This window comes from Hyla sarda, chromosome 5 (assembly GCF_029499605.1).
Source record: "Hyla sarda isolate aHylSar1 chromosome 5, aHylSar1.hap1, whole genome shotgun sequence".
Classification (NCBI taxonomy): Eukaryota; Metazoa; Chordata; class Amphibia; order Anura; family Hylidae; genus Hyla; species Hyla sarda.
In genome coordinates, this window is record NC_079193.1 from 381588717 (window position 1) to 381606431 (window position 17715).

Sequence of the window (17715 nt, forward strand, 5' to 3'; positions counted from 1 at the left end):
TCTTGTCCCTCTTTTTCTTCTTTGCACATATTTGTGAATGCTGTAGTTTCAAGGGACTCAGAACCACTCAGAGTACAGTGCCTGCCAGCACTTTACGGAACTGTTTCAGACAAATCCAGGAACCTGTTTGCACGCACCTTGTTGCTTAATACTAAGGGAGGAGTTGTATCTGGGGTTGAGGTGCCGACTATCCACTCTTGCTTGAGTCATTGCGATATAACTACTATAATACTGCTCCTATATACAAGAATATAACTACTATAATACTGCTCCTATATACAAGAATATAACTACTATAATACTGCTCCTATATACAAGAATATAACTACTATAATACTGCTCCTATATAAAAGAATATAACTACTATAATACTGCTCCTATATACAAGAATATAACTACTATAATACTGCTCCTATATACAAGAATATAACTACTATAATACTGCTCCTATATACAAGAATATAACTACTATAATACTGCTCCTATATACAAGAATATAACTACTATAATACTGCTCCTATATACAAGAATATAACTACTATAATACTGCTCCTATATACAAGAATATAACTACTATAATACTGCTCCTATATACAAGAATATAACTACTATAATACTGCTCCTATATACAAGAATATAACTACTATAATACTGCTCCTATATACAAGAATATAACTACTATAATACTGCTCCTATATACAAGAATATAACTACTATAATACTGCTCCTGTATACAAGAATATAACTATTATAATACTGCTCCTGTATACAAGAATATAACTACCATAATACTGCCTCCTGTATACAAGAATATAACTACTATAATACTGCTCCTATATACAAGAATGTAACTACTATAATACTGCCCCTATATAAAAGAATATAACTACTATAATACTGCTCCTATATACAAGAATATAACTACTATAATACTGCCCCTATATACAAGAATATAACTAATATAATACTGCCCCTATATACAAGAATATAACTACTATAATACTGCTCCTGTATACAAGAATATAACTACTATAATACTGCCTCCTATATACAAGAATATAACTACTATAATACTGCTCCTATATACAAGAATATAACTACTATAATACTGCCTACTATATACAAGAATATACCGTATTTATCGGGGTATACCATGCACCGGCCTATAACACGCACCCTCATTTTACCAAGGATATTTGGGTAAAAAAAGTTTTTTACCCAAATATTCATGGTAAAATGAGGGTGCGTGTTTGCGCGTGTATACCCCGATATACCCCCAGGAAAGGCAGGGGGAGAAATGCTGTTGCTGCCCACTTTTCTCCCCCTGCCTTTCCTGGGGTCTAGAGCCCTGCTGCCGGCCCTTCTCTCCCCCTGGCTATCGGCGCCGCTGCCCGTTCTGTCCCGCTGACTATCGGTGCCGGCGCCTATAGCCAGGGGGAGAGAAGCGGCGCCGACAGCCAGGGGGAGAGAAGGGGCAGCTGCACCCATTGCCTCCCCCCATCCCCGGTGGCATAATTACCTGGGTCGGGTCCGCACTGCTGCAGGCCTCTGGCGCGCGTCCCCTGCGTCGTTGCTATGCACTGACGTCATGCGCCGCGCCGTGCATAGCAACGACGCAGGGGACGCACGCCGGAGGCCTGCAGCAGCGCGGACCCGACCCCGGCAACAGGTAATTATGCCACCGGGGATGGGAGAGGCAACGGGGCAGCGGCGCCGGCAATGGGTGCTGCTGCCCCTTCTCTCCCCCTGGCTGTTGGCGCCGCTTCTCTCCCCCTGGCTATCGACGCCGGCACCGATAGTCAGGGGGACAGAACGGGCAGCGGCGCCGATAGCCAGGGGGTGAGAAGGGCCGACAGCAGCGCTCTAGACCCCAGGAAAGGCAGGGGGAGAGAAGCGGGCAGCGACGGCCTCTCTCCCCCTGCCTTTCCTGGGGGTGTATCGGCGTATAACACGCACACAGACTTTAGGCTAAAAATTATATTATACGCCGATAAATACGGTAATTACAATAATACTATATATATATATACAAAAATATAACTATTGTAGTACTGCTCCTGTATACAAGAATATAACTACTATAATACTGCCCCTATATACAAGAATATAACTACTATAATACTGTTCCTATATACAGGAATATAACTGCTATAATACTGCCTCCTATATACAAGAATATAACTACTATAATACTGCTCCTATATACAAGAATATAACTACTATAATACTGCTCCTATATACAAGAATATAACTACTATAATACTGCCCCTATATACAAGAATATAACTACTATAATACTGCTCCTATATACAAGAATATAACTACTATAATACTGCTCCTATATACAAGAATATAACTACTATAATACTGCTCCTATACACAAGAATATAACTACTATAATACTGCTCCTATATACAAGAATATAACTACTATAATACTGCTCCTATATACAAGAATATAACTACTATAATACTGCCTCCTATATACAAGAATATAACTACTATAATACTGCCTCCTATATACAAGAATATAACTACTATAATACTGCTCCTATATACATGTTACGCCGAGCGTTCCGGGTCCCTGCTCCTCCCCGGAGCGCTCGCGGCGTTCACCTTCTTGCAGCGCCCTGGTCAGACCCGCTGACCGGGAACGCTGCATTAATGTTACCGGCGGGGATGCGACCTGCGTAGCGGGACGCGCCTGCTCGCGGCTCGCATCCCGGTCTCCTCACCCGTCCTGTTCCCCGATGGCTCAGTCCCGGCATGCGGCCCCGCTCCCTAGGGCGCGCGCTTGCGGGCTCTCTGCGATTTAAAGGGCCAGTGCGCCACTGATTGGCTCCTGGCCCAATTAGTGCTCACACCTGTGCCCTCTCTATATAACCTCACTTCCCCTTCCCAGTATTGCCGGATCTTGTTGCCTTGTGCCACTGAAAGCGTTTCCTTGTATGTCCTAAGCCAGTGTTCCAGATCCTCTGCCGTTTCCCCTGACTACGATCCTTGCTGCCTGCCCTGAACTTCTGCTACATCCTACTTTGCTCTTGTCTAATCCCTTGTACCGCGCCTGTCTCAGCCGTCAGTTGGGGTTGAGTCGCTATCGGGTGGAACGACCTGGGGGTCACCTGCCGCTGCAAGTCCATCCCGCTTTGCGGCGGGCTCTGGTGAAAACCAGTTACCCCTTAGACTCCGTTCCCCTGGTACGGCCCACGTCATCACCCCACTGACACAGAGGATCCACCACCAGTATCCTCACTGTATCCGGATCCTGACAGTAGATCCGGCCATGGATCCCGCTGAGGTCCCGCTGCCAGTTGTCGATGACCTTACCACGGTGGTCGCCCAGCAATCTCAACAGATAGCGCAACAAGGACAACAGCTGACCCAACTTACTGTCATGCTGCAACAACTCCTGCCACAGCTTCAGCAACCATCTCCTCCGCCAGCTCCTGCACCTCCTCCGCAGCGAGTGGCCGCTCCCAGCCTCCGCTCGTCCCTGCCGGACAAATTTGATGGGGACTCTAAACTATGCCGTTGTTTCCTGTCTCAATGTTCCCTACACCTGGAGATGATGTCGGACCAATTTCCCACAGAACGGTCTAAGGGTTTCGTGGTTAGTCTCCTGTCTGGAAAGGCCTTGTCATGGGCCACACCGCTCTGGGACCGCAATGATCCTGTCACTGACACTGTCCAGTCCTTCTTCGCTGAGGTTCGTAGTGTCTTCGAGGAACCAGCCCGGGCCTCCTCTGCCGAGACTGCTTTGTTAAACCTTGTCCAATGAAGTTCTTCTGTGGGCGAATACGCCATCCAATTTCGTACTCTCGCTTCTGAATTATCCTGGAACAATGAGGCCCTCTGCGCGACCTTCAAGAAAGGCCTATCCCGCAACATCAAGGATATACTGGCCGCACGAGAAATTCCTGCTAACCTGCATGAACTTATCCATTTGGCCACCCGCATTGACATGCGTTTCTCTGAAAGACGCCAGGAGCTCCGCCAGAATATGGACTTTGTTCGCACCAGGCAATTTCTCTCCCCGGCTCCTCTCTTCTCAAGTCCACTGCAATCTGTTCCTGTGCCTTCTGCTGTGGAGGCTATGCAAGTGGACCGGTCCCGCCTGACCCTACAAGAGAGGACTCGCCGTCGTAACGAGAATCTATGCCTGTACTTTGCTAGTACCGAACACTTCCTAAAAGACTGTCCTATCCACCCTCCGCGTCAGGAAAAACGCACTCCGATTCCGCACAAAGGTGAGAATTCTGCTTCTCCACGTCTTACTGTGCCTGTGCGGATTTCTCCTTCTGCTAACTCCTCCTTCTCAGCTGTGGCCTTCTTGGATCCCGGTTCTGCAGGAAATTTTATTTTGGCCTCTTTCGTTAATAGGTTCAACATCCCAGTGACCAGTCTCGTAGAAAGAATAAAAAGGGAGACCAGAGGGAGGCGCCTCGTGTGATACCGTATGGGAAAGAAATTATACAGCAATTTGTGGTCAAAATAAATGACCCCTAGGTAGTGGCTGCTCACCTGAGAGCAAGTAAAGACTTGCGTAACAACCCACAATGGGGTTACCAAAATTCAAGGAGTGCTGGAACCGCTGCTAAGCCGGAGGTCACAGGAAAAGGAGGAAGACCAATCCTGATGGAACTTGTAGTATGGAAGATGAAAAAGGACCTCTAGAGGCGCTGCAGACTCCAATGGAATTAAACCAGAGCCAGAGATGTAGCAGTAGTACAAAACACTGGGAGGTTTATTGCAATTCATAAAACAATAAAGGTGATTACACGTTTCGGGGGAGTCACCCCCTTCTTCAGATCAGAATACATGCAGTAAGATATACAGAGTTTAAATATGTACAAAATGGGCGCCAACCACTTAAGTGGGAGGAGCTAAACATGTTTGTGTCACATGATACAATAACAAAAAATAAAAAATAAATCCAAGAAAAACATCCAGTACACATTTGACAGTTATATCAGACCATTGTAAACATAAACATCCAGAAACCATCTTAATAATGCGGTTGAAAAATGTGAAAAAAGCATACAGAACGTGAGTCTCCGGTGGCAGCATCCGGACCGTCAAAGGTAAACATCCGGCCCATGCTGGATGCACCGATGCTGACACCAGATGTAAACATCTGGACTACGCTGCGATCCGGATGCTGTCAGAGCCGGCACCCACTTACACACGGATATTGTTTGTAAACAAATATTACGGTCACGGTAGTTTGCCCGGACATCAAATGACCAAGATCAGCTAATAAATATATAGGCCACGGACGCATTGCTATGAGACGATCGTCACGTGACCAGAACGCCTATTGATTTATTCTAGTCACGTGACGATCGTCTCATAGCAACGCGTCCGTGGCCTAAATATTTATTGGCTGCTCTTGGTCATGTGACGTCCGTCCAAACGCCCGTTACCGTAATATTTGTTTACCAACAATATCCGTGTGTGTAAGTGGGTGCCGGCTGTGACAGCATCCGGATCGCGGCATAGTCCGGATGTTTACATCTGGTGTCAGCATCGGCGCATCCAGCATGGGCCTGATGTTTACCTTTGACGGTCCGGATGCTTCCACCGGAGACTCACGTTCTGTATGCTTTTTTCACATTTTTCAACCGCATTATTAAGATGGTTTCTGGATGTTTATGTTTACAATGGTCTGATATAACTGTTAAATGTGTACTGGATGTTTTTCTTGGATTTATTTTTTATTTTTTGTTATTGTATCATGTGACACAAACATGTTTGGCTCCTCCCACTTATGTGGTTGGCACCCATTTTGTACATATTTAAACTCTGTATATCTTACTGCATGTATTCTGATCTGAAGAAGGGGGTGGCTCCCCCGAAACGCGAATTTCTTGTCCTACCCAACTGCACCTCTGAAATTCTCCTCGGCTTGCCATGGCTCCAACGTCACTCTCCTACCCTTGACTGGACCACCGGGGAGATCAAGAGCTGGGATTCTTCTTGTCTCAAACAATGCCTCACGTCTGCTCCCGTCAGTCAAACACCTGTGGCTCCATCTATACCAGGTCTTCCCAAGGCCTATTGGGACTATGCCGAAGTTTTCTGTAAAAAACAAGCAGAGACTTTGCCACCTCATAGGCCTTATGACTGCCCTATTGACCTCCTTCCTGGTACTACTCCACTCCGGGGCAGGATCTATCCTCTGTCCGCCCCTGAGACTCAAGCCATGTCTGACTACATCCAGGAAAATTTAAAGAGGGGATTCATCCGCAAGTCCTCATCCCCTGCCAGAGCGGGGTTCTTCTTTGTTTCGAAAAAAGACGGTACCCTACGGCCATGTATTGATTACCGCAGTTTAAATAAAATCACCATTAAAAACCGCTATCCCCTGCCTCTAATCTCGGAACTCTTTGACCGCCTTCGTGGCGCCAACATCTTCACTAAATTGGACTTAAGAGGCGCATATAATCTCATTCGCATCAGGAAAGGTGATGAGTGGAAAACCACATTTAATACCAGAGATGGACACTTCGAATATCTTGTTATGCCCTTTGGGCTCTGCAACGCCCCTGCAGTCTTCCAGGACTTCGTTAATGAAATATTTCGGGACTTGTTATATACCTGTGTTGTGGTTTACCTGGACGACATCTTGATTTTCTCCTCTAGTCTAGAGGAACACCGTCGTCATGTCCGCTTAGTGCTCCAGAGACTCCCCGAAAATCAACTGTATGCCAAAATGGAGAAATGTCTCTTTGAATGCCAATCTCTTCCCTTCCTAGGTTACCTAGTCTCTGGCCAGGACTTCCAATGGACCCAGACAAACTGTCAGCGGTTTTAGATTGGCCACGCCCTTCTGGACTCCGTGCTATCCAACGCTTCTTAGGATTTGCACACTACTACCGACAGTTTATTCCTCATTTTTCCACCATTGTGGCCCCTATTGTGGCCCTGACCAGGAAGAATGCCAACCCTAAGTCCTGGCCTCCTCAAGCGGATGAGGCCTTCAATCGCCTCAAAACTGCCTTCGCTTCTGCTCCAGTACTGTCTAGACCTGATCCATCGAAACCTTTCTTGCTGGAAGTGGATGCCTCCTCAGTCAGAGCCGGAGCCGTACTCCTTCAGAAAAACTCTACCGGACATAATATTACTTGTGGTTTCTTTTCTAAAACCTTCTCTCTGGCGGAAAAAATTATTCCATTGGTGATTGTGAACTTCTGGCCATCAAGCTAGCTCTCGAAGAATGGAGGCATCTACTGGAAGGTTCCAAACACCCCATTGTCATCTACAAAGATCACAAGAATCTCTCGTACCTCCAGTCTGCCCAACGTCTGAACCCTCGCCAGGCTAGGTGGTCGTTGTTTTTTGCCCGCTTTAACTTCGAGATTCACTTACATCCTGCTGACAAAAACGTCAGGGCTGACGCCCTTTCACATTCCTCTGATGCTACCAAATCTGAAGCCCCTCTACAACACATAGTACCTCCTGAGTGCCTGGTCTCCTCTGCTCCAGCTTCTATTAGACAAACTCCTCCTGGAAAGACCTTTGTCCCTCCAAGCCAGCACCTCAAGATCCTCAAGTGGGGACACTCCTCGCACCTCGCTGGCCACACTGGCGTCAAGAAGTCCATCCAACTTATTTCTCGTTTATATTGGTGGCCTACGCTGGAGGGTGATGTCGCTGATTTCATTCGGGCCTGTACAGTTTGTGCCCGAGACAAGACCCCTCGCCAGAAGCCTGCTGGACTCCTCCTTCCTTTACCTGTTCCTGAGCATCCATGGTCTCAAATTTCCATGGATTTTATTACGGATCTGCCTGTATCCCATGGCAACACCGTCATCTGGGTGGTCGTTGATTGTTTCTCCAAGATGGCACATTTCATTCCGCTTCCAGGTCTTCCTTCTGCGCCACAGTTGGCGAAGCAATTTTTTATGCATATTTTTCGCCTTCACGGGCTACCCACGCATATCGTCTCGGATAAAGGCGTCCAATTTATATCGAAATTTTGGAGAGCTCTCTGTAATCAATTAAAAATCAAATTAAATTTCTCGTCCTCCTATCATCCCCAATCCAATGGGCAAGTAGAGAGAGTTAACCAGATCCTTGGTGACTATTTGCGACATTTTGTTTCCTCCCACCAAGACGATTGGGTCGACCTTCTACCCTGGGCTGAATTCTCGTACAATTTCAAAAACTCTGAATCCTCCGCCAAATCCCCGTTCTTTGTGGTGTATGGCCGTCACCCTCTGCCGCTCCCCCCTTCCCATTCCCACTTCTTCTAGATTGCCTGCCGTTGATGAAGTTACTCGGGACTTCTCCATCATCTGGAAGGAAACTCAAAAGTCGCTCCTACTGGCCTCGTCTCGTATGAAGAGACATGCCGATAAAAAGAGAAGAACTCCTCCTGTCTTCGCTCCTGGGGACAAAGTGTGGCTCTCTGCCAAGTATATCCGCTTCCGTGTTCCCAGCTGGGACCACGTTATCTTGGACCTTTTAAAATCAAGAGTGAAATCAATCCTGTCTTCTACAAACTCCTTCTTCCCCCTTCCCTCCGTATTCCTAACTCTTTTCATGTTTCTCTTCTCAAACCTCTTGTTCTTAACTGCTTCTCTCGACAAGGAGCTCATTCGCAAGTTTTTTGGTTCCAAAAAGAGGGGGAGACCCAAGGGGGGTCTCGCGGCGTTCACCTTCTTGCAGCGCCCCGGTCAGACCCGCTGACAGGGAGCGCTGCATTAATGTTACCGGCGGGGATGCGACCCGCGTAGCATCTCGGTCTCCTCACCCGTCCTGTTCCCCGACGGCTCAGTCCCGGCGCACGCGGCCCCGCTCCCTAGGGCGCGCGTGGGATCTCTGCGATTTAAAGGGCCAGTGCGCCACTGATTGGCGCCTGCCCGAATTAGTGCTCACACCTGTGCCCTCTCTAAATAATCTCACTTCCCCTTCCCAATATTGAATATTGATCTTGTTGCCTTGTGCCAGTGAAAGCGTTTCCTTGTATGTCCCAAGCCAGTGTTCCAGACCCTCTGCCGTTGCCCCTGACTACGATCCTTGCTGCCTGCCCTGACCTTCTGCTACGTCCGACCTTGCTCTTGTCTAATCCCTTGTACCGCGCCTATCTCAGCCGTCAGTTGGGGTTGAGTCGCTATCGGGTGAAACGACCTGGGGGTTACCTGCCGCTGCAAGTCCATTCCGCTTTGCGGTGGACTCTGGTGAAAACCAGTAACCCCTTAGACTCCGTACCCCTGGTACGGCCCAAGTCATCACCCCACTGACACAGAGGATCCACCACCAGTATCCTCACAGTATTTGGATCCTGACAATACAAGAATATAACTACTATAATACTGCCTCCTATATAAAAGCATATAACTACTATAATACTTCTATATACAAGAATATAACTACTATAATACTGCTCCCTATATACAAGAATATATCTACTATAATACTGCCTGCTATATACAAGAATATAACTACTATAATACTGCCTCCTATATACAAGCATATAACTACTATAATACTTCTATATACAAGAATATAACTACTATTATACTGCCCCTATATACAAGAATATTACTACTATAATACTGCTCCTATATACAAGAATATAACTACTATAATATTGCTCCTATATACAAGAATATAACTACTATAATATTGCTCCTATATACAAGAATATAACTACTATAATACTGCTCCTATATACAAGAATATAACTACTATAATACTGCCTCCTATATACAAGAATATAACTACTATAATACTGCTCCTATATACAAGAATATGACTACTATAATACTGCCTCCTATATACAAGCATATAACTACTATAATACTTCTATATACAAGAATATAACTACTATAATACTGCCCCTATATACAAGAATATAACTACTATAATACTGCTCCTATATACAAGAATATAACTACTATAATACTGCCTCCTATATACAAGAATATAACTACTATAATACTGCCTCCTATATACAAGCATATAACTACTATAATACTTCTATATACAAGAATATAACTACTATAATACTGCTCCCTATATACAAGAATATATCTACTATAATACTGCCTCCTATATACAAGAATATAACTACTATAATACTGCTCCTATATACAAGAATATAACTACTATAATACTGTCCCCTATATACAAGAATATAACTACTATAATACTGTCCCCTATGTATAAGAATACACTATAATATTGTCCCCTCTAGGTAAGAGAGATGTGTGGTTATTCTGTTAGGTGATGATGTTACTGTGCGGTAAGATATGACAGGACATTGGACGGAGTCAGTTTTAGGCATTTACTATATTGAATAATTCACAGCAGATAATACAAGCACTATGGTGGTTAAGAGGTTCAGTGCGGACGTTGTGGCGGTGTTATGGCTGCATTCCTGCATTGTTCCTGCATCTGCGGCGGAGCTGCTGGAGCCGTCTTTAATTCCGTTGCGGTTGCATAGGTCTAAGTTGCAGCACAGGACTTTCCGGGTCACCCCCAGCCAGTTCTGCCCCGTGGGGTCACACTTCTCTGCGCACTGTCTGTACACCTGCTCAGATCCGGTGAACGGGAAACCTGTGGGATTGTAGGAAACACCGGACAACGTTACTTAACCGAGCTCCATATAAACCCCCAGGGGTCTGAAGTACCATAGAGAGTTGTCCGCGGACTCTTACCCACATCCGGTGACACCAGGTTGGTTTTGCAGAAAGCAAATTTGGAGGACAAGGCGGAGCAGTTGGTCGGTTGGTTACAGGCGCTGCTGGTAGTCGGAGTATTGCAGGTGAAACACAACAACCCCTGAGCTGCAAACGACAAGACACAACATCACCATAGGGTCTGCAGTGCACTAATACCATTATTTACATCCCCCCAGTGCCCAAATTTACCTTTCCCATTGGTCTTATAGGGGTACTCCCCCCCTAGACATCTTATCAACTATCCAGCGGCGGGACCCCCGCGATCTCCCTGCTGCACCCTACATTCGTTTAGAGTGTCGGGTGAAGTGCGAGAGGCTTGTGACATCACTGCCAAGCCCGCTCGTGACGCCACAACCATGCCCCCTCAATGCAAGTCTATGGGAGGGGGCGTGACGGCCGTCACGCCCCCTCCCATAGACTTTCATTGAGGGGGCGTGGCCGTGACGTCGCGAGCTGGACATGGCCGTGACCTCACGAGCCTCCGTCCCACATCACCAGTCATCTGGCACGGAGCGAACTTCGCTCCGTGCACCGGATATTTGAGGTGCCGCAGCCGAGATCAAATAGGGGATAAGATCCTGTCTAGGGCGGAGTACCCCTTTAAAAATGGTCTTCTTTCCCCCAGTAGATATATTGGTGCCTATCCCTTTCCTTCATGGTCATAGCAGTCGTTTTCCTTCAAGCCATAGTCATATCAGTCAACTTCCCCAGTGTCATTAGTGGCCCCTTTTCTTACTAAACCCAACCATGCCCCCCTCCCTCTTTATCCTGGAGCTACAGCAAGGCCTGTCTTTTCAAATATTCCCAAAGGCTATCCGGGAATAATGGGGTTTGTAGTTTAGTAACAGGAGGAGGCTCCATATTTGGGAACACACTGCTTTATGCACTTTATGGCCATTTTCTGTGTTTTTCTTTTTTTGATGTTTCAGACACGTGTATCTGATGGACTACTTCGGATTTGTTGGACTAAGTTGATGATTTACATTTTTTTTTAAAATTTTTTTATCTAACTTAAAATTTTTAACGAGAACTTGTAGGGGAGTGTTTTTTGTAATAAATTGTTTTAATATGTGTCGTGTTTTTTTATAACTTTACAGGCTAAGTGGTACAAGCCTTTTTAGAGGCAGAGTCCATTGCTATGCCGAGGATTAGTGTAAGCCACAAAAACAGCGCTAACAGCACTAACCTGGAATTATTACCCTGTTACCTACCTCCACAGGGGTACCAGGAAGAGCTGCTACCAACAGACCCAAAGAGCCATTTTTGCAGCAACAATTTGACATTACTTAGGCTGGGGTGGGCCAATAACATTGGTCCTCACCACCTCGTTAACATCAGGTTGTTGCTAATTGGTTGGTATCTGGATAATAATGAAAAAATGGAGGAACCATACATGATTTTTCTTATTTTAAATAATAATGAAGCCATGGCCAGGGTGTGAGTATAGGAACTTTGTTTATTTGTAGATACATAGAGTGGCATCAGAAGGCCAGCTTGGACAGTGGAGACCCCCTACAATGTGAGAAAATCTTGCCCCTGCTGCTGCTGCTCCTTCAGATCCCTCCCAACTGTTTAGCAGCCATTATTTTGCCAAAAAATCCTTTCCTGCTTTGCACAGTTATGTGGCAGAGAAGGTGGGCAACTTTATGCAATTTTTGGAGCCAGTTTGACTTTCATCTCAGGCATTGGTAGCTAATCAGAGACACCTGTCACGTGCTCAGGCCTTTCGAAAAGGGAACAATATTTGTCAGCAAGGACAACAGTGGAATTAGTGATGTAATGCCGCTGATATTCCTTTTAGAGCAAATGCTTATGGTGGGGATTGAGGAAGGAGGGATGGAGGAAGGTTTACATCTGTTTGACTGCAGTTTGGCTGGATGTTCTTCGTGAGCAGGAGTTGGATGAAGAAGGCAGAGGCTCGTGACGTCATGGCCACGCCCTGCTAGTGATGTCACGGCCATGCCCTCTCAATGCAAGTTTATGGAAGAGGGCGTGATGGACGTCACACCCCCTCCGATAGACTTGCATTGAGAGGGCGTGACATCAATAGCAGGGCATGGCCATGGCATCGCCAGTCATCCGGCATGGAGCACCGAATGTCTGGGGTACTACAGCCGATGGATAGGGAATAAGATGTCTAGGGGCGGAGTACCCCTTTAAGAAAAAAGAAGAGTACTGGATAGCCAAACTCTCAGACCCTCGGTATAAAGCCAAAATGGGGGAAATTAGAGGCTAAATTAGCTTTTTATAATGAGAAGCTACACAGCCAGATTGCCATAGTTTTCCAGCATCAAATTCCTGCCAAACAGGGTGCAGTCTCCGCTCTGCCCAAGTCAACGCTCCACTCCCTCTGCCAGTATTACCCCTGCAAGAGGCATGAGCAGCAGCGGCGGTGGCATCTTACCATTGGAATATACCAAAACCCAGGGCACTAAGGCACAAGATCCCTTATGGGAAAACTCCCTTAAAATGTAACTTTTATTGTGTATACTATTAAAATCTTATACCCCCCGACCTACGATGGCCCCGACATACGATCATTTCAGCATACAATCACTCTCAGAGGCCATCGCATGTTGAAGGCAGCATCAACATATGATGCTTTTGTATGTCGGGGCCATCGCATAAACGGCTATCCGGCAGCGCAGACTGCTTCAGCTGCCACCGGATAGCCGTTTACGGTGCCCCATGTGCTCCGGTGATGGTCTCCTACCTTTCCTCGGGGCTCCGGAGCGTCCTCTTCACGATCCCCTCCATTGCCGGCGCTCTCCTTCGTTGTCATCACGTCGCGCGCACGCCGTCCCATCATCCAGTAGGAGCGGCGTGCGTAGTGACGTGATGACGGCGACGGAGAGCGGAAAGCGAGGATCCTGGGGAAGCAGAGACGTCAGGAGCGTCGGGGACACCATGGGGACGCGGTGGCAGCGATGGAGGGCGACATCCAGGGCAGCGGGTCCAGAGCGGCGGGGACAGACGAGTACAGCTTCCTATACTTTACATTGCACGGATCCCTCAACATACGATGGTTTCAACAAACGATGGTTCATTTGGAACATATTACCACCGTATGTTGAGGGGCCACTGTAAAGTGACATAGGGAGAGATTTATCAAAACCTGTCTACTGGAAAAGTTGCTGAGCTGCCCATAGCAACCAATCAGATCGCTTCTTTCATTTTTGAAAAGGTCTCTGAAAAATGAAAGAAGCGATCTGATTGGCTGCTATGGGCAACTCAGGAACTTTTCCTCTGGACAGGTTTTGATAAATCTCCGCCATAAAGGTTAAAAACTCGGTGTCACAGTTCCAGGTGTATTCATATATAGGGGATAACCCCTCTATTAGTAGCGTGTAGGGAACTGGAACACTGTGATACAACTTAAAACCATTAAAATTTGCCCCCCTCTACTAATTTTGGTGCAATAATAAATAGGATAATAGGAGGATAAATAGGCAAACACCTCTCCTCGTGGTTATCCCAACCTTATATAAGCTAGGTATGGGGCTGTCATCATAGTGCGCCAATTCAACGGCCAATCCACAATGATTTAAGAGAAAGGCCAATCCCACACCTAGTTCACATTCACCGGTCAGGAAATCAACCAATAGAATATCTCCATGTTACCTGTCAGACTCTTACCTCATTGCTGACCACATCCTCCTGCGCAGCTGTTACGTGCGCTCTCCGATCATATGATCAGGTCACATAATCAGGTCGTGACCTCATCCTTACTTGCACATGCGCGCGTTCTGTAATGTCAGATGGTGCGGAGAACTTATCCTGCACTTTTGCACAATCTTTAAAGGGGTACTCCGGTGGAAAACTTTTTTTTTTTTTTTAATGAACTGGTGCCAGAAAGTTAAACAGATTTGTAAATTACTTCTATTAAAAAAAAATCTTAATCCTTCCAGTACTTATTAGCTGCTGAATACTACAGAGGAAATTATTTTCTTTTTGGAACACAGTGCTCTCTGCTGACATCATGACCACAGTGCTCTCTGCTGACATCTCTGTCCGTTTTAGGAACTGTCCAGAGCAGCATATGTTTGCTATGGGGATTTTCTCCTACTCTAGACAGTTCTTAAAATGGACAGAGATGTCAGCAGCGAGCACTGTGGTCATGATGTCAGCAGCGAGCTCTGTGGCCATGATGTCAGCAGAGAGCTCTGTGGTCATGATGTCAGCAGAGAGCTCTGTGTTCTAAAAAGAAAATAATTTCCTCTGTAATATTCAGCAGCTAATAAGTACTGGAAGGATTAAGATTTTTTAATAGAAGTAATTTACAAATCTGTTTAACTTTCTGGCACCAGTTGCTTTAAAAAATAAAGTTTTCCACCGGAGTATCCCTTTAATCTCAGTGATTTGGGGAACTGTTACTGCGCTTGCGCTCACACAAACTCAGGACCCAATCGAGTCTCTGCATTGCGCCTGCATCCCCTCCATCATATCACGTCATCTACAATTCTGGGTATTATTTATGAAAATGCTGCTTATATTTAGATATAAATGATGAAACCAGTATTTCTATATTGGAGTACATAACATATCCAATACTGCTAGTATTAAAGGGGTTTTCCAGATTTGTAAATTACTTCTATTAAAAAAATCTTCATCCTTTCAGTACTTATGAGCTGCTGAAGTTGAGTTGTTCTTTTCTGTCTAAGTGCTCTCTGACGACACCTGTCTCGGGAACTGTCCAGAGTAGAAGCAAATCCCCATAGCAAACCTCTTCTACTCTGTGCAGTTCCCGAGACAAGCAGAGATGTCAGACAGAAGACAGAAAAGAACAACTCAACTTCAGCTGCTCATAATTATCGGAAGGATTAAAACATTTGAATAGAATAAATTTACAAATCTGTTTAACTTTCTGGCACCAGTTGATTAAAAAAAAAATAATAATAAGTTTTCCACGAGAGATTAACAAAGTCACATAACTAATAAAGTACTACTGTTAACCATAATTATTTTGCTTATTTAAGAAAGGCAGCAGAGGAAAAGCCTTCATTAAGGCCCAAAAGGTGGATCCACCTCGCTTCATCTTTCAAAAGGTTCCTATCTATGTCACCACGTCTAGGGCCTATACACAGGTGACAAAGACCCGCAAATGTATTCTCTGCAATATTGCTATTGTGCTGTAATTGCACATGACGGGAGACCGGAGTGTCCTTCTTGGTGCGGATACAGCTTAAAGGGGTATTCCGCTGATCAGCGTTTGGAACAAACTGTTCCGAATGCTGGAACCGGCGCCGGGAGTAGTGATGAGCGGCATTGGCCATATTCGAATTCGCAATATTTCGCATATATATAGACAAATATTCGCGTATTCGAGGAAGAAAACAGTGAGGGGGTGGGCAAATTTCCTATTGGTTGCTTGGGATGTTGTTGATAACCTCTGACAAGTGTATTCACATCATTCTAATTGGCCCACAAGTGAAAAGAAGGAATATGCGCATACGCGGAAAAAAAGTGAATATTCATCATTTCGAATATATAGCGAATATATTTGCAAATTTGCGTTATTCGCGATAAAAATTTGAAATGCAAATATTCGCGCCCAACACTAGCCGGGAGCTTGTGACATCATAGCCCAGCCCCTCATGACATCCCACCCCGCCCCCTCAATGCAAGTCTATGGGAGGGGGCGTGACGGATGTCACGCCCCCTCCCATAGACTTTCATTGAGGGGGCGGGGCGTGACATCATGACGGGGTGGGGCTATGACACCACTAGCTCCCGGCGCCGGCTTCAGCGTTCGGAACAATTTGTTCCAAATGCTGAGCAGCGGAGTACCCCTTTAAATGCTGAGAAATACGTCTTCTCAGTTCTTGTGTTATTTTCCCCACATAGATCCTCGGACATGTGCACATTGCAATAAATCTCACATTTCTTCTACTACAGTTAACTAACTGTCTGATGTCACACGTCCGAGAATCTATGGGGTTGGGAAAACGTTTTGTTTCAATCACAAAAGGACCAAAAGAACAGTGTCCGCACTGGAAGGACCCAACAGTACCGCTCATAAGCCACGTATCTCTTGTTGCTGGGGTATCTAGATGGCTATGGACTAGTTGGTCCCCTCCTAAATGTAACGCTCGGGCTTTTGCCAGTTAGAGGTCCAAGATCTCTATCACTTGATAAAAGGGGCCAATGCTTGCGCAAAATTCTCATGATTTTATGTGTAGAACCATTATTGCTCCCTATACATCGTATACGTTCAGATTCTCCTATAGATGTTGATTCGGAGAACATGGTACCTCTGTCTGTGGTCCCAGCACGTTGATATGCTTTCTTTATATACTTCCTTGGGTACCCTTGTTGCCTAAACCTCTGGTATAGTGTTTTACTCTCCGCTTCAAAAGAAATTCAGCCTTTCTCTACACATGCAGAGTATAATAATCTAGAAATAATGTGACAGAAACATCTGGAATCATTCAAAAACGAAATTTAAGAGAAAAATATAAGAAATATGTACGTGAAGTTACCGATTTTTCGACTGGACAGGTTTATACCTAGCGTGGTCGTAGACCCAACACCCAGATCAGATATTCAGCACAGTATACTGATAAATCTGAGACAGATACATCGGGGACTGAGGGTTTTCAGTCGGATACGAACACATCACGTACTACACATGAACGTAAAACCAAGACATTTAGGAATCGGTCGCAGCAACCGAAAAGAACAACGTATCAACAAAATTCTGTCCCACCTACATTTACTGGTCCAACAAGCCAAGATCGAGGAGCAGTGGGGCACGAGGGCCTCTCCATCTCAATCCTCTGGTGGTTTACCCTTTATACCATCTACTAGGAACATCAATTCTGTTATGAATACAAGACAGGGAATGTATCAAGGCATCAAATCTAAAAATTTTCTGTGGTAACAAGTACTCCAATATCGGGTCTAACCGTGAATTTGCCTTCTTTTTTGGGGCCAGGACAGGGACAAGCACAAGGCCCGACAACACTGGATGATGTTGACACAATATCTACTGAAACTGTGTTCAATAGGAAAGATGAGGAAGGAGAGGG

At 45.6% G+C, this 17715-nt stretch overlaps 1 protein-coding gene across 1 annotated transcript in view; it reads right to left on the reverse strand.

The window, feature by feature from the left end:
- Positions 1 to 10282: 10282 nt before the first annotated feature.
- The window catches only part of LOC130274491 (ly6/PLAUR domain-containing protein 2-like), a 54964-nt gene continuing 47531 nt past the window's right edge, over positions 10283 to 17715 (reverse strand). Inside the window, exons 3-4 of the mRNA XM_056522895.1 lie at positions 10664 to 10792; positions 10283 to 10562 (exon numbers count right to left, since the gene is read on the reverse strand). Coding sequence (XP_056378870.1) covers positions 10294 to 10562; positions 10664 to 10792 — 398 coding nt within the window. The 3' untranslated portion in view covers positions 10283 to 10293. The remainder of the gene's footprint in view (positions 10563 to 10663; positions 10793 to 17715) is intronic.